This window comes from Pelobates fuscus, chromosome 7 (assembly GCF_036172605.1).
Source record: "Pelobates fuscus isolate aPelFus1 chromosome 7, aPelFus1.pri, whole genome shotgun sequence".
Taxonomy (NCBI): domain Eukaryota; kingdom Metazoa; phylum Chordata; class Amphibia; order Anura; family Pelobatidae; genus Pelobates; species Pelobates fuscus.
Window position 1 is genome coordinate 136,384,569 of NC_086323.1, and position 26,779 is coordinate 136,411,347.

Below are 26,779 nucleotides of genomic sequence, written 5' to 3' on the forward strand. Positions count from 1 at the left end.
TTTTGTTTGGTATGTCTTGTGGTAAACTCTCTTTTTGTATTAAGTTATTCTTTATATATACGATCTACACAAAAATGGTATGTTTAGTTGTGTTGCCTCTGTTGGGTGGGAGCCGGATGGATTGTGAAGGTGAGATTCCCATGAGCAATAAATTATAACATGGTATTCCAAGTAACCTCTATAAATGCCAAGGGCCTAAACAATCCCATTAAAAGAGGTATACTATATAAAATGTTACTGGAAAATAAAACTGGTCTCTCAAGAAACACATTGGATAAACAATTGGAAAAATGTATGGAAATATTCTAAATTTCCAATAATACTAAGTGCCAATCTACCTGATAAAAAGCAAAAAGGGGTAGCTATTATCTGCTCTGCAAAACTGAAGTTTGAATTAGGACACATATAAAAAGAACTTGCAGGCAGATAAATAATTGTTGTTTGCAAACTTAGCGACGTAATATATACTTTGGCAAATCTGTATGCCCCCAATGAATTTACAGTATTTTTTCAACAAAGCCTTCCTTAAAATTGACCAATTTAAAAAAAGGAATTCTACTCGTAGGGGGAGATTAGAACACAGTAAATGATGAAAAAATGGATAAGAACGCAGTTAGATTATCCTGAACAAACAAAAGATATAAAAAGAATAGTGACTGGCTACAAAATAAATTCAATTTGTATAAACTCTTTGACATCTGGCGGGTTCATCACCCAACAGATAAAGATTAAATATATTTTTTTAGAGTCCATAATAGTTACTCTAGGTTAAGTTTTTGTTTTTTTAACATATGACGCTAACCTCCATGATTTTCAAAGTTTAAGCATTGGCTCTACAACATGGTCAGACCATACTCCCATTGATGTAACCATAGAGGGTATTGGCTTTACCTCACTGATGATACTTTACAAGGTTGAAACTATTTTCTGGGGTTGCTGTATCTCTCGCGCAGAGGGAACTTGCGGGCATTTCGGATCTGGACTGCCCGTATGGGTGGCACCAGTCTGATATGCTTCAGATATGTTCTCTCAGTAATGGTACAAGATGAACTAAAACCAGCTTGAGATCTGCGGGGACCCACTGAAGGACAGGCTAATTGAGCTGTTGTCGATCTCACCTCTCTTGCTCCTTGTTTTTCTCTCATTAAAAATAATCAGGCTTATAAATGTAGGCCTTTATGGAGACTTAATGAAACAACTTTGCAATCTAAGGAAAATAAAGAGCATTTTTATATGAAAATCTGGGATTTTTTCTTAGATAACAATAATGGACAAGTGTCCACTGAAATTCTCTGGTCTACATTTAAAGGTGTAATGAGGGATAATCTAATCCAATTGGAGGCCAAAATTAGGAATAGTAAAGTGGCAAATCTAGCAGATCTCTATAAAAAATTTGCTAAATTAGAAAATAAGAATACAACGAATCCCAATATATTAATTAGAGATGAAATTCAATCTATACAATCACAAATTAACTAAATACTAAAAGAAAGAGTTAAGAAAATGATTGATTCTTAATCAAAAATGGTATAATAGCAATAATAAAGTAGGGAAGCCCCTTTCAAATAGGCTGAAACCCCTCAATCGGCAAAGCATAAAAAAAATAATGGAAGGAGATAAATCCTATCCTATCCCCGCACAGTATAGGGAAAGCCTTTGCGAATTTCTACAACTCATATCATCTTCCGGTAGAAAAAGTCTTGGAAGTAGAACTTAAATCATTTTTTAAAAAACGTATTCTAACTTAAAGAAAACCAGAAAAACTTAATCTAAATAAAAGTATAACTTCTGAAGAAATCAAAAAGGGAATTCTTAATTTAAAACGTGGGAAAGCTCCTGGCCCCGATGGTTATACATTGTGCTTTTATAAATCTCTTGAACCTACTATCACCTCATTACTTTACTAATTTGTCAAATAAATTTTAATCAGATTTGCTGACAGTAACAGTTTAACTAATTTTGAAACCTGGGAAAGATCCACATTTTATAAGTAACTATTGCCCAATTTCACTCAAATTTGGATATGATTTTTTTTTCTAAAAATACTAGCTGATAGACTGTCATTGATTATTACTGATTTAATTCATACTAATCAGTCAGGATTTATAACAGGTAAACCAGGGAGCAATAACATGTGAAAAAATTCTGAAAATCAAAAAAAGACGGTATTCCTTCAGTTTTTGTCTCTGTTAATGTCAAAAGGGCCTTCTACAGAGTTAACTGGAGATTTCCATCAGAAACACTTACAGCCTTTGGTATTAAGGAAATATTTAAAGATTTGGTTTTGTCACTTTACTCTTCCCCGAAAGCAAAAATTGTCAGTAATGGACTAAATTCCCAATGATTTGACATTGGGGATGGTACTTGACAGGGGTGCCCATCAGCGCCCCTTCTATATGTGCTTTCAATAGAACCTTTGGTCTAATACATTAGACAATCAGTTAACATTCATGGTATTTATTTGGGTAAAGAGGAACAAAAAAACAACCCTATATGCGGATGATTTAATTTTAACACTTGCCCATCCAGAAATTTCTATTCTTATCACGTTGGCTTGTATCAAAGATTATAGCTTTTTTTCGAACTATAAAATTAATATGCATAAAACTCAAATTGTCTACTATAACCTCACATCAACACAAAAAGAAAATGTAAGCCAAAAATATAATTTTAACTGGTCTAACCACCCAATTCATTATTTGGGGATTAATATCAATTTTGAAATCGAAAACTGGTTAGTTAATAACTATGGAGAACTTCTGCAAGATCTAAAAAAAATCTCTAATAAGCTGGAATAAGATACAGATCTCATGGATAGGTTGAATTAATATTATCAACGCGTATATTTTTCCAAAAACAGAATCTCTTTTGCACTTTACCCTTTAGAAGGCCAACGGGAATTCTGAATCAATTTCACAGCTTGTTTGTATACTTTGTTTGGCAAGAGAAAAAAAAAACGAGAATTTTACGACAAATTATGTTTTTAAAATTTAAAGAGGGTGGATTGTCCTTTCCTGACATTTTTCAGATACACGATATAGAAACATTTTCCCATTGTTTAAAATAAGGAAAAGTAATTCAAAATCGAAATCATGGTATATCCATGAAAAAGAATTGTGTCGAAATATTGATCCATATAATCTTTTCTGTTTAGATACAAAAACCTGTAAAAACCTTAATATTAACCACCTAATAATCACATTTATAGATCTATCGAGCCTATAAAAACACTCTTTGTTCCTCAACATCTTTTATCCAAACAAGCTCCCTTAGATATTTTAAAGAAACTTATGCAAGATCTAAAACTGTCCACTTGGATAGATAACGGTAAAAATAAAATAGGTAATCTATATTTGAATAACAAGATTAGTTCTTTTTCTGATATTCAGACTCTTTGTAATCTATCTCCTATATAACTATTCTCCGACCTAGGAACCATTAACTGCTTGGATAAAATGCAAATTACAGACTATGCGACACTAGACAAGATTATATATGGAAGCTCAAAAAAATAATGTTTGCTGGTTAGACAAAACTATTACGAAACTTGATCAAGACACAAAATCAAGTTCCTTTGTAAAATGTGAAGATTTGGAGATAACTTTCTCATTACAATCTTGGCGAAAATCTTTTGAATTAATAAGGAAAACAACACACTGTATAAATTTACATGAATCTTTTCTTAAAATGCTTTACTTACACTAACAACACAACTTTCCTTTCTGTAACCCAAAAGATACAAATATTGTGATTTGACTTTTGCATAATCCTACACTGTCATAATGTTGCATGTCTATCAGAGCAAAAATAAAGAATTTTTTTTTTATTATTTATTTTTAATTCCTAATTGATGGTATCTGGTTCCCTCTAAACTCTGTAAATTTAAATCCTTAACCTCTAGACCATATAGTGCCAGGAAAACTAGTTTGTTTCCTGGCACTATAAGGTCCTTTAACCCCTTAAGGACCAAACTTCTGGAATAAAAGGGAATCATGACATGTCACTCATGTCATGTGTCCTTAGGGGGTTAATATATCAACTCTCACTCCAGCTTTATTTCATTTTCATCTTGTAACCTTTAGAGTTCCAAATTATATATTAAGCCTGGTCATCCATATCCTGCTAGCAACAAAACTATGCCTAGCTAGTTTCTTCAATGAGATAAAATTGCAAATAAGCTACCAAGGCAACATGGAAAAGACAATATATTTTAACAATGATAATTTAGAAACTTCTTACAGAATATGGACTTGATACATGTAATTGATACATTTAAACCAGATGAGATTTTTCTTCACTTTTTATTTTCCTGGGTTACCCTATATACGCTCGGCTGGAACACCTCTCCACCTTCGGTAACTCCTTCCAGACTCACCATCCATAGCCTTAATAGACTAAAAACTCTAAGAATAACTTTACTGTGTTTGTATATCCCAAGTTTGAATTTGTATTGTATGTATATCTGTATTGTATATGTATATTTGAAAAACGAATATATATTTAATAAAAAAAAAAATATATATATATATATATATATATATATATATAAACAAATAGGAAAAACTCTTGCACTCCAACTCTAAATGGTAATACTGCCAGGTGCCAAGTCCCAAATTCATAAAAAATCAAAAAATTACCGGCACTCATGGGCTTCTTTCATCCAGTTTATTTTAGGTGAAGATAGTCAGGTCGACGTTTCAGCTCCCGATCGGAGCTTTCATCAGGAGCTTTCATTGGTGTCCTGATGAAAGCTCCGATCGGGAGCTGAAACGTCGACCTGACTATCTTCACCTAAAATAAACTGGATGAAAGAAGCCCATGAGTGCCGGTAATTTTTTGATTTTTTATATATATATATATATATATATTTTCCCTTCGTATAGTGGCAGTACTCACAGTTGGGTTGTTCCTTCCAATCTGGGACAAGAAGCTCCCCCTTCTTCCGGTTTTTATGCCTGTGCTCCGCCTGCTGCCTCCATAAATCCTGTATGCCCTGAACACACGCCAGTTCTTCTTGTCCCGGCAAACGGGACGGACAGGTTCCCCAGTCTGGTGGAGAAGGTGCGATCAGCACAGGCTGCTGATCGGGGAGGTGTACGCCCGATAGCTCCCCGGGCGGGAGCTGAGTGGCAGAGGTTCCGGTCCAGCGTTACGGAACGCGACCAGGTAGGGCAATTTATGTGGCTCTTCCGCAGGAGTTCCCGGGCGGTCCTCCTCGTGGTTCCTTACGCATGCGCACAGCAGTGGAACGCACGCCCGGGTGACGTTGCGTTCCACCAAACCCGGTATCGCGCTACTGCGCATGCGCGATCCGGAGTTTTTTGGCGCAAAATTTCAAACTTTCAAAAAACTGTATTTAAGCTGTGCTGAACCCTTCTGACCCCAAGGGTGGGTGTGCAGTTCGGTTCTTCCGTGTCACCAGCCCTCCTACACGGACCTCAGGTGGCTAAAGGTGAGGTTTAACTATTTAAACTCTCCTCTTTGTCACCTACTATTATGCATGCGTTTATTTTCTTTAAAAAATTTTTTTTAAATATTTTATTAATTTCATTCCTTTTTTTCTGATTCACAGATATGTCCAGCCCTATAGCTCCGGACAAGGCAGATAAGGACAAGATGTCTATTTCTGTGCCCAAAAAAGCCACAAGCAAGTCTAAGCACTTATGTTGTCTGGAATGTGCTGTTCCTCTACCTGACGGATGTCGCAAAAAGACATGTAACCAGTGCGCTTCTGAATTACTGGAAAAAACAAAACAGTCGGATATGGCATCCTTCCTGGGCTGGTTTCAGGAAAATTTGTCCCAGACATTTGAGTCTTTTAAAGATACGATGAAGAAAGACCCTGCAATTCAGGAGAAATTGCCTAAAAAGCGTAGGAGGAATAGATCCCCTTCTGAGTCTGACGTCTCTTCTGGAGAATGTTCCCTTTCTTCTCCTTCGGATATTTCCAGCTTAACTTCTAGTGTGGAGGAGGGTTTTCCACCAGAAGAGTTGAAAAGATTCATTAAAGAAGTGAGTGCGGCTTTTCAAGAGACGGAACCTACCAATGTGAAGGTTAAAGGTTTCCCTATGTCTCCAAAAATATTGGATCTCCTTCACAGGGAATGGAAGAATCCTGAAAGACGGGCGTTCATTTCAAAACATTTTAAACTACTGTTCAAACTCCAGTCTGAGGAAAAGTGGGAAGATCTTCCTAAAGTAGATATTCAGATTGCCCAACTATCTAAGAAAACTACTATACCCATTGGCGAAGTCTCTGGCCTCAAAGATCCTATGGACAAAAGAGCCGAAACTTCATGTAGAAGAATATACCAGGCCGCAGGCTTTCAGTGCAGAGCTGAAATTGCGGGTTCAGCAGTGCTCAGAGCCCAGAGTGTTTGGCTTCAAGCACTGGAAGATTCCCTCATGGGAAAATCCGATACGGACCCTTCCCATCTCATGTTCCTGCTGAAGCTATCCAATGAATTCCTTTCGGATACTGCTGAGGAGTTTCTTCGTTTATCAGCAAGAATTATGGGGTTATCATCAGTAGCCAGGAGGGCTCTTTGGCTTCGAACATGGACTGCTGATTCAGCATCGAAAGCAGCGTTATGTGAATTACCCTTCGAGAGGAACAAGCTGTTTGGTACCCCGTTGGAAGACATTATTAAACATATGTCAGATACAAAGAAAGCCCTTCCGCTGGAACCAAGAGCCCAGGGATTTAAGAGATTCCAGTACAAGAGCCAGCGGCCCTTTCGTTACCAGGGGCGGTTTCGCAGGTTCCACAGACAGGGTGGCAACAACAGCCAGTGGTCTAGGCATGAATCCAACAGGCAAGAGAAAAAGAGGAAGTTTTGACGCCGAAAGAGTGGGAGGACGCCTTCGGTTCTTCACCCACGAATGGAGAAAGAGTACTTCAAATGGGTGGATTTTAAGAACCGTTTCAGAAGGTTACAGGATAAAGTTTTCATCAAGTCCTCGGCCATCCTTCCTTCTGTCGAGCTATCCTTCAAAGGTAAAAACAGAGGCCCTGCTTACGGAAGCACTCATCCTTTTAAGAAAAAATGTGGTGGAGAAGGTACCCAAAGGTTGGGAATTTCAAGGAGTCTACTCACGCCTTTTTCTGGTGCAAAAACCAGATGGATCCTTTCGTCCGATTCTAGACCTAAAGCAAGTCAACACCTGCATACCATACCAGAAGTTCCGTATGGAGAGCATTCTGTCGGTAACACACATATTACAAAAGGGAGATTTCATGGCAAAATTGGATTTAAAAGACGCCTATCTGCATATTCCAGTGGCAGAATCTTCCAGGAAGTTTCTCAGATTTGCAGTTCTAACGAAAAGGCGAAGGATTCTACATTTGCAGTTCAAGGCTCTTCCCTTTGGCCTGTCTTCAGCCCCTCGAGTTTTTACAAAAATTCTGGCACCCGTGGCAGCAGTTCTACGTCTGAAAGGTATTGCGATTGTTCCATACCTGGACGATTGGTTCCTGAAAGCACAGTCAGGACAACTACTAGAACTTCATCTAGAGATTGCAAGGAAGGTTTTAAAAGATCACGGTTGGATCCTGAACCTGGAAAAGTCAGAATTAACTCCGTCTCGGAGTTTAGTATTCTTGGGGCTTCGGATAGATTCCCAGTCCCTATCTCTTTTTCTTCCAAAAAAGAAACAAGTGGGGATTTTCAAAGCAGTATCAAAGCTGCAAAGAAACCTAAGCTCAATCAGAGATGCTATGAGGTTGCTAGGCCTCCTAACGGCGACAATACCTGCCGTCGCCTGGGCAAAAGCGGAATCCAAACCGTTACAGTGGGACATTCTATCCCAGTGGACGCGAAAACAGGAAGATCTGGACGCTCCCTTCCGTCTATCCGACACGGTGAAAAAACAACTTAACTGGTGGAAAGTAAGAGACAACATTTCAAAGGGCCTGTCGTTCGCACTAAAACAGTGGATTACGATAACCACAGATGCCTCCCAGACGGGTTGGGGCGCTCATCTAGGCTCTCATTTCCATCAAGGGCTTTGGAACAAAGAAGAGGCATGCGCTTCCTCGAATTTCAGGGAATTAAAAGCGGTTTGGGAAGCCCTAATTTCCTTCAGTTCTCTCATCACCAATCAGTCGGTAAGGATTCAGTCGGACAACGCCACTACGGTGGCCTACTTGAATCGCCAAGGGGGCACAAAAGTAAAAGCTCTTCAAGATCTTTGCTACCACATTTTGACTTGGGCCCAAGCAAATCTTTGCGCAATATCAGCTACCCATATCAAAGGGTCTCTAAACGTTATTGCAGACGACCTCAGCAGAAGCCATTGGTCCCAAGCGGACTGGGCTCTATCAAGCGAAGTTTTTCTGGAGCTGGTTGCACGCTTCGGCAGGCCAGAGATGGACTTGTTGGCAACAAGGAGGAACAGAAAGGTGCAGAGATTTGCGTCACTTCATTCAAAAGATTACCCAGATGTCCTAGACGGTCTATCGTTCCCTTGGGTTTTCGATCTGGCTTATGTCTTCCCTCCTATAGCCCTTATCCCACGAATTGTTCAGAAAATACGTTGGGAGAAGGCAAGAATTCTGGCAGTCCTGCCCTTCTGGCCGAACAGGAGTTGGTTTTCGGAAGTGGAAAACATGGCCATCTCTCGTTGGCACCTCCCGGTCTCTTCTCACATTTTAGAGAACGTGAAGCTTCCAGAAGAAACCCTAGCAATGTTTCACCTGACGGCATGGTTGCTGCAAGGATGATACTCCAAGGTCAGGTATGTGACGTTTTGCTGTCATCTGTCCGCTCGTCCACTTCAAGAATCTATTTCAGGGTTTGGATGAAGTTCAGAACCTGGTGTTATCTCCGGAATTCTGATCCGGCCAAAGCCTCAGTTCCGAAAATTCTTTCTTTTTTGCAAGATGGGTTTGAAGCCGGCCTAGGGGTGTCTACACTCAAGGGCCAGATTTCTGCGCTTAGTCACTTCCTGGTTCAGGATATTGCATCTAACCCTCTTGTTCGAAGGTTTATTAAGTCCATACGGTTGAAGAGGCCTCCCAGGCTGGTTTCCTTTCCTACATGGGATTTGTCTCTGGTTCTTCAGGCCCTTTGTGAACCACCATTTGAACCTTTGTGTCAAGTCTCCATCAAATTTCTTACCTTCAAGACGGCCTTCCTGGTGGCGGTTACCTCCGCTAGGAGAATTGGTGAGATCCGAGCTCTATCATCTTCGCCGGAATTCACCATTTTTCATCAAGAGAAAGTAGTTCTACATCCCAGACCTTCTTTTTTGCCTAAGGTTATTTCAAGTGCTTCGATCAACCAGCCTATTGTTCTGCCGGCCTTTTGTCAATCGCCCACATCTGAGCTGGAAAAGAAATGGCATCTCCTTGATGTTAGGAGATCCCTGAAATGCTACCTTCATAAAACTCGGGAGTTTAGATCCTCAGATCATCTTTTCGTCTACTTTCAAGGCAAATGTGTGGGTAATGCTGTCTCTGGACCCTCATTAGCTAGATGGCTGACAAATACCATCAGGTTGGCCTATCGCTCCAAAGGGATTCCCCTAAAATTTCCATTGAGGGCTCATTCAACTAGGGCTATGGCTACCTCATGGGCTGAAAGAGCTGCGGCTTCTCCTGAAGACATCTGCAAAGCGGCTACCTGGTCTTCATTGCATACCTTTATCAAGCATTATAGGCTGGACATATTCTCATCATCTGAGGCTGAATTTGGGCGTAAGGTGTTGCAAGCTGTGGCCTGCTGAGTTCCCACCCTTTCGTTTTTACGGGGATCTTGTTATATCCCAACTGTGAGTACTGCCACTATACGAAGGGAAAAACAGCAATTTTACTTACCGTAAATTCCTTTTTTCTTTGTATAGTGGCAGTACTGGCTTTCCCTCCACTTTTTTGTATAGATTAAATGTATTTTGCATGACTCAGTCTCCGTTTGGGTTCTTTTTATTACTGGCGTGTGTTCAGGGCATACAGGATTTATGGAGGCAGCAGGCGGAGCACAGGCATAAAAACCGGAAGAAGGGGGAGCTTCTTGTCCCAGATTGGAAGGAACAACCCAACTGTGAGTACTGCCACTATACAAAGAAAAAAGGAATTTACGGTAAGTAAAATTGCTGTGTTATATATATATATATATATATATATATATATATACACATTGTTAACCCACACACTTTCATTTTATCCCTGTAGAATTTGTTCCTAAGTATAAGAAGCCCAAGAGCAATTTTGTAACTAAAATATTTAATAAATATGTGCTTAGGCACAGCATTACATACTACAGTATGCACTATTTTTCAATCTTTTGGGCTAGATGTTTCATTTCTGGCATCACAGAAATTTGGATCAGGTATCAGCTTCAGTAATCCTCCTGCTATGCAGTAACCTATAGAACCTATATGATGTCCACTGGTGGAGTTTGGTTAAAGAGTACGAACACATAAACTGCTGTCCTCTGTCACTTTGCATGTCGCTAAATAAATTTTAATACCCATTTGTATATTTAATACCCTCTCTGCTAAACTCCCCCCTTCTCTCATCTCCTGCATAGCACTAATTTTTCTACTCCCTCACTCCTACCCACAATCGATCTCATCCTAGACCCCATGCATACAACACCCATTCACACCTCCTGCTTCTAGCAGCAGGTGTTGTCTCTCCCAATCCAGGGCCCTTCACCTTCTATACATACACTAAGAAAACAAGAAACCCCACAAACTTCATCACAATATCCTGCCCTTTACCCTCACTGACCAACAGTGTGCACTCTGGATCGCCCGCACATTTAAAATCAACAGCCATACACAACTTGTTCATCTCAAACTCACTCAAACTACTTGCTGTCCCCCTCTGATAGTGCTACTCCTGCCTTTTTATGTCTGGTGGGCTACAATTCTCTCACACTGCCAGACTCAACTGTAAAGGAGGTGGTGTAGGCATCCTTCTCTCCCCTCAATGTACCTTTCTTCTTTTGAAGTTCACACTGTCTGCCTATTTAAACCCACTCCTTTAAGAATTGCTATCATCTACCACCCCCTGGTCATCCTAAGCTATTCATAGAGCACTTTTCTTCATGGCTTCCCCACTTCCTCTCATCTAGCACTCCTTCCCTTATACTTGGGGATTTCAATATCCCAATCAACAACCCCAACTGCACTGATGCCTCTCTTCTGCGCTCTGTAACCTCCTCCTTTGGCCTTACGCAATGGTCTAATTTAGCAACCCATACAGCGGGAAACGCTCTTGATCTCGCCTTCACCAATCTCTGTACCACCTCTAATCTCTCCAATATTCCTTTTCCTCTATCTGACCACCATCTGCTGACTTTTGACATCGGCATACCCAAGATCCAATTGATACAACCGTCTGAACATCAATCTCACAGAAACCTCCAATGTCTTGACCTAGAGCATGTCTCCACTAATCTCCAAACTCTCCTTTTTTCCTATCTCAAACCTCACCTATCCTAGCTCTGCAACCTCCTTCTACAATTCCACCCTCTCTTCTCAACTAGACATCATGGCACCTCCCACATTTAAACGCAGCAAGCGCCCCCAACAACAACCTTGGCACACCAAGCTGACTCAATACCTAAAAAAATGCTCCACAACTGATGAACGCTGTTGGAGAAAGTCTCACTGTGCTTCTGACTTTCTCCACTATAAATTTATGCTGCGCTCATACAGATTGACTCTTTCCTCTGCAAAAGCAAATTACTTCAATACCCTCATAACCACACTCTCCCGCAAACCCAAATGACTATTTCACACATTTAACTCTCTTCTTCGCCCTATTGTTCCTCCTCCACCTACTAACTTGACCGCCTCAGACTTTGCAACTCACTGCACTGACACGATCTACAATCAGGGAAGAGATCTCTCATCTTCCCTGACACGATCTACAATCAGGGAAGAGATCTCTCATCTTCCCTGACACGATCTACAATCAGGGAAGAGATCTCTCATCTTCCTTCTTCCCCTTACAATACTTCCCCTAACCTCACTCCCTCTGCTGTTCTAAGTTCATTCGCACCCGCTACAGCAGAAGAGGTTTCTGCTCTGCTCCAGTCCTTCCGCCCCACCACCTGCTCCCTAGATCCAGTTCCCTCACATCTCATCCGTACTCTGTCTTCTTCTCTTTCTCTACCTTTCACTAACATTCTCAATCTCTCGCTCTCCTCTGGCATATTTCCATCGCCCTTTAAACATGCAACTATAACCCGAATTCTAAAGAAGCCCAACCTTGACCCTAACTCCCCATCAAACTGCCATCCTATCTCACTATTGCCTTTTGCATCCAAAATCCTTGAAAGAGTTGAGCATGCGAAATTGACAGACTTGCTCGAGTCCAACTTTCTACTAGACCTGCTTCAGTCTGGTTTCCACGCTAAGCACTCTGTGGAAACGGCACTGACCAAAATATCCAATGATCTACTCGCAAAATCTCGTGGTCACTACTCTATCCTAATTCTCCTTGACCTTTCTGCGGTTTTTGACACTGTTGATCATCAACAGCTTCTTCTCATCCTCCGCAATATCGGTCTACAAGATATTGCTCTCTCCTGGTACTCCTCCTACCTCTCCCAGCGCTCTTTCAGTGTTTATTTCTCGGGCTCTGCTTCTTCTCCCCAACTCCTCTCTGTTGGTGTCCCCCAAGGTTCAGTCCTTGGTCCCCTACTGCCTCCCTTGGTAAACCCATTAGCTCCTTTGGCTTCCAATATCATTTCTATGCGGATGACACACAAAATCTGTCCTCTCCTGATCTCTCCCCATCCCTCTTGACTAGTGTCTCTGACTGCCTCTGTGCTATTAATAACTGGATGGCTGTTCACTTCCTTAAACTCAACTTGACCAAAACTGAAATTCTGGTCTTTCCTCCCTCAAGTGTTGCTACTCCTGTGTCTGTCTCCCTCCAAGACAACGGTGCTACCACCAGCTGCACCACCCAGGCTCGCTGCCTAGGTGTTTTCTTTGACTCAGACCTCTCCTTCACGCTCAGTCTATGGCCAAATCCTGCCGCTTCCATCTCAAACACATTGCGCGCATCCGCCCCTACTTAACGCCAGATGCGACTATGGTGCTGGTCCATTCCACTGCCCTTTCTCGCCTTGACTACTGTAATCCGCTTCTCAGTCGTCTTACGTGCTCCCAACTTGCACTGTTACAGTTCATAATGAGGCTCATCTTCCTGTCCGCCTGCACCTCCCATGCCTTACCTTTCTGTCAGTCCCTACATTTGGCTTCCTGTAAGATATAGGGCTCAATTTAAAATGCTGGTTCTTGCTTTCAAATCTCTACATAATGGGGCGGAGCCTGAACGCTGAGCTGAGTGGCCGCATTGTAGCTGAGCTCCGGGCCAAACGGCCCTAAAACCTGTTAAAAATACTATAATACTCTTCACAGAGACTGCTTTTCAGCCCCAGCGACAAAGGTACATCATGGAGAAGAAGCTAAACCGAGACCCCGATCAAAACAGGCGACCGCGACCGGGAGATAGACCTGAGGCCTACCTGCGGCCTACCCAGAAGGTACAGGGGAGATGGCTGATCCCCTGGCTGACTGCAGCCCACATTGCCAAAGGTTTCTCCGGATCACCCCCCCTGCCGGTGAGGGATATCCCGGCAACCAAAGCATGCAGTACCGCTGCGAAACCCGAGAGGGACTTGGGCAGCAGGGAGAAGGAGGCGGGAAGCCCAAAACAAACTCCGACACCTCAACGCTCGACCACGGGTGAGTCGCCTAAAGCCTCAAAAGGGACTCATCCGGAGGCTACCCCCGCAATACTCCCCCCTTAAGCATCCAGCTCCATCGGAGAAAAGACGCTACACTGGAAAGCCCCGCGCCCTCCGACAGAACGAACCTAGAAACAGCTCCCCCTCAGCCCCAGGGAACCACATGGGACTTGCCTATACTCACCGTCCAAAAGCAGCAGCAACAAACAGAGGCCGGTTCATCGCCCGACGATCAAGGCCACCTGCCCTTCGCACAACTCCCAGTGGCCACCTGCACCTCGCACAACTCCCAGCAAAGACCGACCTACTCAACAAGCCTATCCACCTGCGGACCGCCGTGGTGAGGGTGGGGGTAGGGTGATCCACATGTGCAGGACTTGGACTAATTCCATCCTTATCCCTCACCATTCCTCACAACACGGCTCAAATATTCCTTTATTTTGTTATCTCCCCCAGTGATGCAAGTTTTAGCTCTTGTTTAATTTAGCAGATAAAAGAGTGTGCCTGCCTTTTATGATATTCAATGTGCTCCCCCCACCCCCCCCCCCCCCCCCCCCCTAGCTCGGGTAGTCAAGAAAGCGGTCTACTCCTTACTTTCACCAACTTAAGTAGAGCTTAATTACTAGCATACAGAATCTTAGTAATTGCAATCACCAACTAATAGAAATGGATATACTGCAACCACTACTGTACACCTGGTATTAGCTCACACAGTCAGTGAACTTATTAATGACGCAATGAATATCTACTCATGTATGTAAAGCTAAATCACTCTGTCAGTGCTACTCAGGTACTTCCAAGTGCCACCTATAAACTACTCCCCTGTCTAGATAGTAAAGCGATGCTACTCTATGTTATGTTATGTTATGTTATGATATGTTATGGAAACACTTAAGTAATGCAAGTATACACCGTCTGAATCCTTACAAAAAAAAAAAAGTGCTTGACCTACTATGTACCTCTATATTAATCTGTTGTTAACACGCTGGAGGACTGCCTTTGGGGTACCTCACAAGCGAAGGTCATAAACTCACGCACTACAAAAATAAAGAATTTAAAAAAAAAAAAAAAAAATCTCTACATAATGCTGCTCCCACCTATCTATCCTCCCTAATACACAAATATGTCCCGTCTAGGCCTTCACACTCTGCTGAAGACTTACGTCTATCATCTGTCTGTACTCCCACCTCTGATGCTCACCTTCAAGACTTCTCGAGGGCTGCACCATTCCTGTGGAACTCACTTCCCTCCTCCTGCTCACCCAGTCTCCACTCCTTCGAAAAAAAATCATTAAAAACCCACTTCTTCATAAAAGCGTATCAATTAAACTGTTAATAGCACCCGACTGATTCCTCTCTTGCAACTGTCATTAGTCTAATACTATCCTTACCTTTTGTGTCATTTTACCCCACTCCCACAGTTCCTGATTACAACTACATGTTTGTTCGTCCACCCACTGTAAAGTGCTGCAGAAATTGTTGGCGCTATATTAAATAATAATATGTGAAAGAATAAAGAAGATTGACTTTTTACTTTGACAAAAAAAATTATTATTTTTTTTTTAAACTGAAGAATGTTTGTGTTTCGAGAAAGCAGTTAGTGCTATGACAGCCAGATTGGAAACTGCAGTATATAAAACCTTTTAGCAGAATCACAGACATTGTCAACACACTACAGCTTGGATCAGAAGCTTCATTTACTTATCAGCCCTGCAATTCACTCGAACAACTTTCGAACCTCTGCAGACATCTGCATAGTTCATCATGCGTTTATTGCAGCATTTAGATCATTTTTATTGTTTTAACTGTAATGTCATCCTAAAAATAACTGGATTCTTGAGAACTGCCAGTGCTGGTTTTTACATACATGGATCTCCGTGCTTGCAGTGGGCTCTGTGATCACACGATGGCCCACTTGCCGTAACTGTCCCTTGTCCTGTTTGAGAAATATAGCAGCGACATAAAGTGTGCCTCGTGGTAATGACATTCTGCCGTTCTGTTTTTGTGTTGACTCGCTTATGTGTGCCATAATATTGAACACAAGCAGTAGAACGGCACAGAGATTGTTTCTCCTTTTTAATATGCCAAACTCAGACTGTATACCGCTATACTGTTGTCTCGAGAGGAGCGACTTTTTTGATTTAAAAAAGCATTAAAATACATACTTTATATAAAATAAAAAAATATATACATTTATTAAGGAGTTGCTAGACCAACGTCCAATCACAGAATAGTGATAAATGGCCTACAGGCAAGCATACAGTACTTACTATGTATTGCGGAAACACAGCTTATTTTCAGTCTTCTTGAGTCTAGCTAGTTAACAGGAAAGTTATTTAAAGAGAGCAATTCTCCTAATATGGACAGTTTGACTAAGCTATAAAAATGTCAAAACCAATCATGATAGAATTAAATCTTACATGCAAACCTAAGAAAATAATATTTTCCTCATTTGAACCAGCAATTTACAGACATACCAAACATAATGGCAGTTCACATTTTGGGAAGGCATGCTAAATACTAAATGCTATTTTAAAAACCAAAAACAAATTTATAATAACATTCATAGATTACGTCCAGTTGAAAAACTGAAGTGTACAGGAAGGCAGATCAAGCATCGATGCATCATGCATCAACGGATGAATCAATAGAACCATCAATGTGCCAAACCTGATCCAGAAGATGTTTGGTCACAAAGTGGTAAGAAGAAAAATAAAATGGCTGATGATCGCATATTTTTTCCAGTTACAAATATCTCAAGGATTTAATACAAAGACGTGTCGAAAACAAGGGTCACTAGAGTAAAATGACATAATGTGAAGTTGATAGGAAGGAAGTTTAGGGGTTAATTTAAAAAATATTTTGCATAACTAATTGTAGAAGCATAGACTAGCCTTCCAGTAGAGGTAGTAGCATGGTTACTTCTTCAAAATATATGTTTCCTTTCACTCTAGGGTCTTCAAAGGAAATATAGCATGTAAAAACGGATATGCAGAATATTTTTGTAGAGAAAAAAAAAAAAAAAAATCAAGTCATGGTCCTCCAAAATAGACATTAGTTCCAACAAATTCTATATTTTAAAATCTGTTGCCTTTTTTATGGCATTTAGAACACCGTTATTAATAGAAGTATTAGATTGAAAGTCAATTGAGTTGAACTGTCCGAACACATTAAGATTAGCCACTAATCCAGAACGGAAATGGAAATCATGCATCGCTCGCATTCATCATATGCCCTGTCTTAATTTAGAACAGTAATAAAAAACAATCACAGTCAGCAAACATTAGGAAGGAAAAATAAGGCATTCTTAAGGATTTTACAGAAAAAAAATGTGTTTGGAATCCAAGCACATTATTTGTGATAGCATGTGTCAGGGGCACAGAGCCTGAACATTAAAACAGAACATTAGTTTATGAAGAAATGGGTAATAGAAGCCTGAACTGCAGAATATGTTAGAAAGATGCAGAGCAGCTGAGTTAAACCCCTTATAGCTATAAAATTACTCACTGTATTTTTGGTGAATTTCATCTATCTCTTGCTCAGTCTGCTCTTTACTGAAGGTCATACTCTGCAAAGAAAAGGGGTTACAGGTGAGCTGTCAGATAAGGACAGATTTCTACAATGTGCAGCTACTTAATAATTAAGACTGCTAATGTCATAACATGGAAACAAATCAGTGATGACACATTCCAAACTAACATGCAGGATAAGACACAATTAACTTACAAAGGATTCTGGGATGACTGCATTTGTACCGCATAGCACTCCATTATATATCTAAAACCCTGTCTTGAATGCACTCATGGACTATCAAGTGATTTATTTTTGTGGTTAATGCACGCTGTAATAGTTATGGTGTTTAGAGTTTTCCTTTAACCAACATCAGCTTGCATTCTGGATTACCTCATGGACTAAAACTGGACTGTCTAAACTTCTGTGCAACTTGAATTGAACAAGCCTATTGCTCCTACTTACTGTGTTACTCACTACATTTGGAAATTTTGCAAATTAAATTGGAATGGAAAACCAGAGGCGAAAATTGCTGATCTGGAACAAACTCTCCCACTTGGCTATTGTCACAACTATTTTTGCCTCAGTTTTGCCATTTGGATTAAATTCATGAATATTCCAAGTTTTATAAATATCCCTTTAAGATTCTGCAGAAATGAATGGAAGCTGGACAGACAAAATGAGCAACGTCCTAAGAAAATACAGAAAATGCAAAGCAACTACTGCTGGTCAGTTAAAGTAAAATACAAAGCTTTACTAATTTTGATGCCAGTGGTTCATCTAGCTTAACAGTTGGTTTATAATGTTAGTGAGTGTTTTGGGTAATTTTATACAATTAAACAGCAATGTGGCTTTGATACTGAAGGTCAGGGGGCAAATATTAATGCACATATTGTTCAATTATACAGTACAACAAGTTACAAATCAAAGCAGTTGGACAAAGAGCAAGGACTTTTTTGCCACAAATAAAATTAATAATAAAACATATGTTTTTGTGCTTGAACAGAAGTGAATGTAGGCAAGGGGAAAAAAACATCACTGTACTAAAATGGTAGCAGAACCGCTAAACTAATTTCTTTTATGTAATCACTCATATAATTGCTCAGTTCAGAGGCTATTTTAATTGATAAACAGATACAGTGGTACCTCGGTTCACGAATTGAATGCGTTCTCCGGGACGTTCTGTATTGCGAAAAAGTTGTAAACCGAAATGCGGTTTCCTATAGGAATGCATTAAAAGGCTAGTTGTTGGACAGGCAGGTTGGCGGTTTTAACACTCTAGGGTCAGTGTGTTCCTGAGCCAATTGTGTTCCTTTAAGCACCCCAGGAGAGGAATCACATGTAGGCTGCACCAGAGGCAGCTAATCCCAGGAAGCCCAAATGCCAAGAGATGGGCTGCATGTGCCTGGAGCTTCCTACAGAGGGAGACTGACCTCTCAAGGCACATGGCCACTAAGGAAAGGTCAGGTGAGCATAAAAAAATTAAAAGAATGCAAGTTTAAAACCTAACTTAATCTGTCGAAAGGCAGAAAAAAGTCTTGGGAGCAGGGACTACTGGGGATTCTATTATACTTTATTTATTACTGGCATTTAGAAAGCGCCAACATATGTACTTAACTTCTTAATTGTTTTAGTTGATGTTCCTATCCTATTAGCTTGAGAGAAGAGTTAACCCATTATTTACATGCTGACATTATTAGCCAGGAAATGGTAATATCCAAGTAAGCTAATTTTAAAAAATGCAGCAAATGTAGTATCTGCTAAAAGTATTAAGCATAACCACCACCCCCACTTAAAAAAACACATTAAAACTAATTTATTAAGTCTGGACATGCAGACAATTTGTTTGAATTGTTTCACACTGTCATGCTTAGTGCATACCATACAACTTTGCAGTGTGGTGAATCAGAACAGGGGGTGAAACTTGATCCACTGGTGACGCTCATAATGGACAGGCCCACGCGTAAGGTGCATGTGACCTGGCGTCAGGCAGGCCAGGCTCACAAAGAGGCTCCCGGCTGGCCCTTTTCATAAAGGCCCATGCAGAGAGCATTTGTCTCTGCATGGACCTAGTGCCTTTAACAAAGCAAACACATTTAATAATGCACTTGCGTTTTCCTGCCTGAAGACCATTTACTGGCACCTGCAGAAACATGACAACAGGGAACAACATTAGGGTGGATTACATATTTACATAATATGTATTAATTATTTACATAATAAGCTAACTTGTTGGGATACACAGAATCTGCTAGTAGTTTTTTTTTTCTCAGATCAATTCCACCTCAAAGCATGAAACATCAGATATATAAAAAGTATTGATGTACATTTCTTGCTGCATAAAGGGTAATTCGGCCTTATGGAAGATGGACAGCAATATTGCATCAATCCATCTTTATTTTACATGTGTAACTTGACTGTGATGAAATGGGGCTTCTTGAAAATCATTAAGCTAGTACTACTGTTACAGAGAATACATTTAACAATAATAAAAACGGGGAGGAGAGTGATGTTAAGAAGGAACTTTAGAGGAAGACCAGTTAAAAAAAAATCTTAAAGGTAAACTACAAGGTAAAAATTACTCCCATGTTGAAACAGTATTAGAATTATACACTAAAGTGTAACTTGACTGTAAATTTAAAATTTAAGGTCAAAATAGCTGAACTGGAAAAAGCAAGCTCTGGTTTCAGTTTAGCTATTTCGGCTACTCTGGACTTAAATTGGATATTTTGAACTCTCACTTATTAAATAACCCTGTAGCGGATGGTACTAGGGCTGTCCTAAAAGACTGTGGTAAAATTGCAATGTGTGTGTTATTTTCTATTTGTATGGGTAAATTGTATGTAGAATTCGTATGCTTGTTCGGTAGTTTCCATCCGTACTCCATACGAATGGAAACTACCGAACCAATAGACCACCCCAGAGAGAAGTGTGTACCTTATTAAGCTTTCACACTTCTCTAACCGCTAGTTAATCGATACTTTATGGATGTGCCATCTTACGCAAGCAAATCTCAGCTGTGTTTGGTCGTCGAGTGTCTGGAACTCAAATCGGACACTCGATTACCCGAACACCGCTGAGACCTTCAGGGCTCCATAACTCCCGAACGGGAAGGCTAATCAGCTCCCCGTTCGGTAAGTTTAAAGTACCGAACAAGGGGATACATACGAATGCAAGGTTAATCGTGGATGGCAGTATATTATGTGTGTTTTACTTCCCGAACGAAGACCGACCACAGGGCCAAAACACATGGAACCCTTTTCGGATACCACCTCATGTGCGGTCGGTCAAATTACACCCTCCACCTAACTCCCGAACCCCTGGATCGATCTGGGTGAATTTTGGATATGTTAGTCACCCAGATCAGGGCTACCAGGGGGTACCCAAAGTATTATTGTCACTGCTTGTTTTAGGGTACATTCAGAACTCGGGGAAAACTACAGTATGTGTAATGGGATTAAGTGTCATGCTAAGAGGAGGAGATATGTGGGAAGTAACTGTTACACTATTGGATACTGTATTGATTACATGGGAGAATGCTTTATAAGGAGACTGTGTGGATTAAAAGTCAGTTCTGCTTCTGATGCTGTGTGTCGTCCAGTCATTGGGATCTGTATGGGGATATTCGTGGATTACTTGTTTGCTGTAATTATTGCTTCATGGTGTTTTTACTACTTGTTCCTGAGCCCACTGGGATCTATAGTGGAGTTAACCTGTGAAATACCAGGCCTCCGCTACAAACCCTGTATATAACTCACTGAGAATTTTTTTTTAAAATAAAGACACTTTGCAAGTTTCAGTCAAATTCACTGCTTAAAGGGACACTCTAGGCACCCAGACCACTTCTGCCCATTGGAGTAGTCTGGGTGCCAACTCCCACTACCCATAACCCTGCAACTGTAATTATTGCAGTTTTCATAAACTGCAATAATTACCTTGCAGGGTTAAGTCTACTAGACAGCCACTAGAGGGCACTTCCGGGATCATAGCACAGATTATCTGTGCTATAGCGTCGCTGGACGTCCTCACGCTGTGTGAGGACCTACAGCGTCCCTAGAATCCCCATAGGAAAGCATTGAAAAGCATTTTCAATGCTTTCCTATGGAGAGGTCTAATGCGCATGCGCGGCATTGCCGTGCATGCACATTAGGTCTCCCCCGCCGGCTGACGTAATTAAGGGGAGGAGCGGCGGCGGAGGAAGAAGCAGCGACGTGGGACATGTCGCTGCCTCTGATACGTTTTCACCCCTTTATAAACCGGGGATGGGAGGGAGAGGGGACCTGCAGTGCCAGGAAAACGGATTGTTTTCCTGCCACTGGAGAGCCCCTTTAATTAGTTTTTTTTGTGTAGATGTGTTGTGTTGAAGTCCCTTCAAATATAAGGTCAAATCAAGAGCCACACATTATGGTGTGTTATTAGAAGTGGTTTAGGAGATAAAAAGTTTATCTCGAAAAAGTAGTCCTGCTCATCACTCAGGGTGAATGAATAATACTGTTCTAAAAACCGATAGCGGCCATTTCATGCCTGTTAACCGTTTACACATAACCCAGTTTACTATTTAGTGAAGCAGGTTGCGTTAAATGACCATTCTGAGCACCATAACTACGTTGTTTTACTGTAGTGACAAAGGAGATAAATACCTTTCTTTTTCTATGTTGCCCTGCTTTCATGGGCTGTCATCCAGTTGAAATACGCTCTGCATAGCTGTCAATATCAGTTGCATGCAATTTTTGCGTTTGTCAGCAAATATAGTATGTTATGCTATCACCAGACACTTAAAACGTGCTGCCAGTGGCTAGAAGCATTACACCTGCTACTGATATATCAGGCAATTTAACTCTCTAAAACTCCCCAATATGGGGTTACTCAAACTCTTTTTACTCTTCTCAGTATAGCCTCGGCCTGCGCATGCACAGACCACAGCTCAAGAAGCTCAGTCCAATGCAGTATGCATACCTAGGTCTTACAAAAACAGAATGGACTCCAGCAAGCCAGGGATACAAATAATAAATCTGTCCACTGTCTTTAACTGATCACCAAATTGTTTGCACAAATACACGGTCATCAAAATTCTAATCTCCAAACTGGCAACATTTTACCCTGACTGGCTCTGTTCAGGCTTGATAATGACCAATGAGGATTTATACATTTGCTGATTTTGCTAAAAATAAAGGTCCAATGAAAATTGACTGTGTGTGTGTGTTTCTTTTCTCAACTCCTTCTTTTGCTATAACTGCAATACTGAAGAACGTTTATAATTCCAATAAAACAACACACTTCTTCATGAATTCATTATAAGAGTGAGATATTATAGTTATGTTGCATAGTAAGCCAAACAATATCCACAGGCAGGCTGGCATGATGTGTCACTTTTGCCTTAACTTAATTTTCCCATTATAGCTTTTTCCCCCATTCAGAATGTAACTGATTAAGTACATTTTCATTTTATACTCACACTTTCTTGCTTTGCCTCCAGAGCAGAGCGGGTTTTCTCATTATTTTCAATTTCGCAAACAATTTCAGCAACTATTAAAATAAATATAGCATGTAAAGGAAAATACAGAAACCGTTGCATCTAAGGTATAATGAACATTTTCTTCTAAAAACAAAACCAAATCTTTATCAGAATACATGCAACAAAAATAGATGGATTAGGTAGATACAGGAACTAAAAGGATCTGGTCATGGCGCAGATAACCATGTAATTCTTTGTGTTTTAAGTTTTGTTCTGGTCAATGATCCTTTTTTTTTTATTATTATTATTTTTTTTAGGAATTCAAAGTGAAATTCAACATTAACTATAAAATAGCTAATCTGAAAACAAAGCCGAGAGAATTTTTTCCAATTTGGCTTTTTGACTTTAAAGGACCACTCTAGGCACCCAGACCACTTCAGCTTAATGAAGTGGTCTGGGTGCCAGGTCCAGCTAGGGTTAATCCATTTCTTTATAAACATAGCAGTTTCAGAGAAACTGCTATGTTTATAAATGGGTTAAGCCTTCCCCCAAAGCCTCTAGTGGCTGTCTCACTGACAGCCGCTAGAGGCGCTTGCGTGATTCTCACTGTGAAAATCACAGTGAGAGCACGCAAGCGTCCATAGGAAAGCATTGTAAATGCTTTCCTATGCGACCGGCTGAATGCGCGCGCAGCTCTTGCCGCGCGTGCGCATTGAGCCGACTGGGCGGAACGGAGGAGGAGAGCTCCCCGCCCAGCGCTGGAAAAAGGTAAGTTTTACCCCTTTTCCCCTTTCCAGAGCCGGGCGGGAGGAGGTCCCTGAGGGTGGGGGCACCCTCAGGGCACTATAGTGCCAGGAAAACGAGTATGTTTTCCTGGCACTATAGTGGTCCTTTAATGCCTGATATCTTTCTCCTTAGTGAATAACCCTGTACGTTAAAAAAACAATACAGGTCACACATTTACAAATAAACAACCACAACTTATTGTGATCTCCTCATGTGCTGACAAAGCTCTTGTCTTAAAAAAACAAACAAATGTAAAAATAAAAAGGTGCTAGTTCACAACAAATTTAAACCGCAACTACACCAAGGTATAAGCAAACAATGTAGAATTTAAATCCAGTGTATACTTATGTACAGCTCACTTATAAATAATCCTGAGATTTTGAGAACAATAAGAAAATAACAACGTAGACTAATATGTATAAACACAAAAGGACAATTTCATGTGAAGGAGTCATTAACTTGATACATGGCCATGTACCGCATGAGTGACTCCCTGAAGTGCAATTTTTCTTGGTGTAGGTGTGGCTGTTTAAATATATTGTTCACTAGCACAGTGTTGTCCAACCCAGTATTCATGGACCACCAACAGTCCAGGATTTATGTGTGTCCCTGTTTTATTCCAATGGAGATACTGACCTCTACTGCTGGTGGCCCATGAGGACTGGGTTGGGGAACACTTAACTAGCATATATTGTGCACTCGCACCTCGTTTTTATACTATATTTTGAAGTCTGTTGTAAGTATGTTGGTGATATATCTCTCTGGTGTGTTACAGTTGCACGGTGTGTTCATTAAGTATTTATAGCCATATTTTATTTTAATAATTATTATTGACAAAGCCTTGCCTATGAGCAATTAGGATATTTGCAAACCCCAATCCATGGCTCAAGAAACGATTTTAGGAGACAATGAGGAACACATCCACAGGAAAATCTTGGTATTCAAGGCAAGCTTGGGGGGACGTGGACGACACAGCACTTGAGCAGACATCAGCGCAAAAGCGACTAGAAGAAATAATAGTTTTCCAAGCCAGAAACACCAACACTCCCAAAGAAGACACAATTGGGTTTACAAATAAGGAACATTATCGTCCAGGAGCTCCTCGTCTGCAAGATATAAGGGTTTGAGAGACCAGCTCTGCAGATTCTGCCAACGATGGCATCTGAGGCCTCTGATACGCAGAAAGAGGACTCCTCCTCTAGATCCAGGGAGATATAAAGCTCTCCATTGAAACAGATATTAATTTACCCGGAGATATGTTCAGGTGGAAACCAAATTGACACTTTTATTACGAGCTGCTCGGAGAAAGTAATCAGACCAGACAGTTTTTGATTCAAAGATTACTTCCCTCTTTTATTGTGTAAGCTTACAGATTATATACTACTTTGTAAAGACAGCTTTGTGACTTGCGCGCCAAAAACCGGATGGGTGAAGTCACACTATACCATAAAAGTAAATTGCAGAACTAAGCATATTTCAATGGTTTTATATATATATATATATATATATATATATATATATATATATATATATATATAAAAACATAAGGACATCAGAAGGGGGTTTCGAAGGTAAAGCTGCAATCGTCTCCTCAGAAACCATGCTTATTTGTCAGACAGTCGAAACTGGACTAAAAGTCAAAAAGCATAACATGAAAGTAAAAACAGACTGGACATTCGGTCATCTTAGTAGCTTGAGCCTGGGGTCAAAGTACCTATCATTCTAATTCCATTACATCATCAACAAAGGGAAGACACTCTTGATAGACATACAGAAGGTCTGGAAAGAAGATCCCCAGGTAGTCCAGGCGGAGATAAGAGTGGTCCACTAGGTGCGAGAAATTAAAGTGAGGGTGGCTTCCAGAGATAACCAACTTTGAGACATACTTCCCAAGTAAAACGATTAAGCTGGGCACTAGAGATGCACTGTAGGCATTGAAACCTATGCCTCAGAGGGCTCCCTGAGAAGATCGAAGGCGAGGGGCTCCTACAGTTCACCCAAAACCTAATTTCCTAGGCATCAAGGTGTGTCCAACCCCCTACAGATCACCTCTGCGTTCTGGGTGTCCAAATCATATGCAACTTCCAACGTTGTGTGGTAAGCGGTGAGTTCTGAAATAATTGATCACTCGAGAGCACTGGGGTTGATACACATTGAAAGCCACACACTGGCTATATACAAGTTCTCTGCCTTGAAGTAATAGAGAAAATTTGCACTGATTGCCAGACTGCTACATAAAATATTGTTGGGAATGAAGGGATATGTTCTAGCTGAAATTGGGGACGAAAGCCTTGCGTGGATATTATCTGACGATCCAGAGAAACTGGTAAAGAATCTGGGCATGTCATCACAAATACAAACAGAAGCTTCAATTTTGTTACAGAGGATCGTAGTGCACAAGGAATACGGCACATAAAGGCCTAATAAGATACCAGGGTGTCCTGACAATTGGCAGTAATCCCTGTTCAAAAGACCCAGACCTCAGCCCTTATACTTATCTAGCTGACAGCACAGCGCTTAGTAGAAGCTAGTTGCCTTTTCTTTGATGGGCTACACTTAGCCACTTAACATTCAGTTGACATTGCGCATGTAACAGATAATGATATGTTGCACTAGATTTCAATACCTCACGCCCTTGCTTGGTGTTTACCATATTAAAATATAAATGACTATTCAAAATATACTGGAAAATTGTGCATTGTGTATACACATTGAAATAAAATACAAATTGAAATAAAATAAGAGGTCTGTTTTATCCTTTTGCATATAACATGTCCACAAGGCAAACATATTTTGTTGAGCATATTCAATTACGCCAGTTGGAAAAAAAATATTAATAAAAGCCCTAATTAAATGAAATTCATACCATCATGTGCTTTTTAAAAAAAAAAGTTTCTATTTTGGAATATGGAAACTGGCTATGGAACAGAACGATTATGATTTTATTGGATGTGACTAAAGAGATTAAGCTAAACACATTATAGCGAAATGTTTTGTCTTGTTCTAGAATAAATACATTACTGTAATGTTTGCATAAGACAAAGATCTGTTCAAGCAGTAACACAGTGATAAACGTAATAAGATCCAACAAGTCCTCACAATTGTGAGTTTAGTATGTTTTACAAAGGCTAGGCAGCAGTTTATCAGTCCATACAAGCATGCAAACAACAGTGCTGGGTTTTTAAGGCATCATGATTAAGACAAGCATGCAAACTTTGAATGTTAGCACAAAGGAAATTTAATAAATAACATTAAAATCGGTAAATGTTAGCCCATATGGAGATATCATTGAGCGATGGTCTATAAACAACTTGGCCAAA

General features: G+C 40.5%; 1 protein-coding gene across 1 annotated transcript in view; it reads right to left on the reverse strand.

The window, feature by feature from the left end:
• Positions 1-26,779, reverse strand: part of RAD18 (RAD18 E3 ubiquitin protein ligase) — a 470,945-nt gene that overhangs the window by 282,088 nt on the left and 162,078 nt on the right. The window contains exons 8-9 of the mRNA XM_063426684.1: positions 22,674-22,744; positions 17,216-17,276 (exon numbers count right to left, since the gene is read on the reverse strand). Of these exons, the coding sequence (XP_063282754.1) occupies positions 17,216-17,276; positions 22,674-22,744 (132 nt within the window). The remainder of the gene's footprint in view (positions 1-17,215; positions 17,277-22,673; positions 22,745-26,779) is intronic.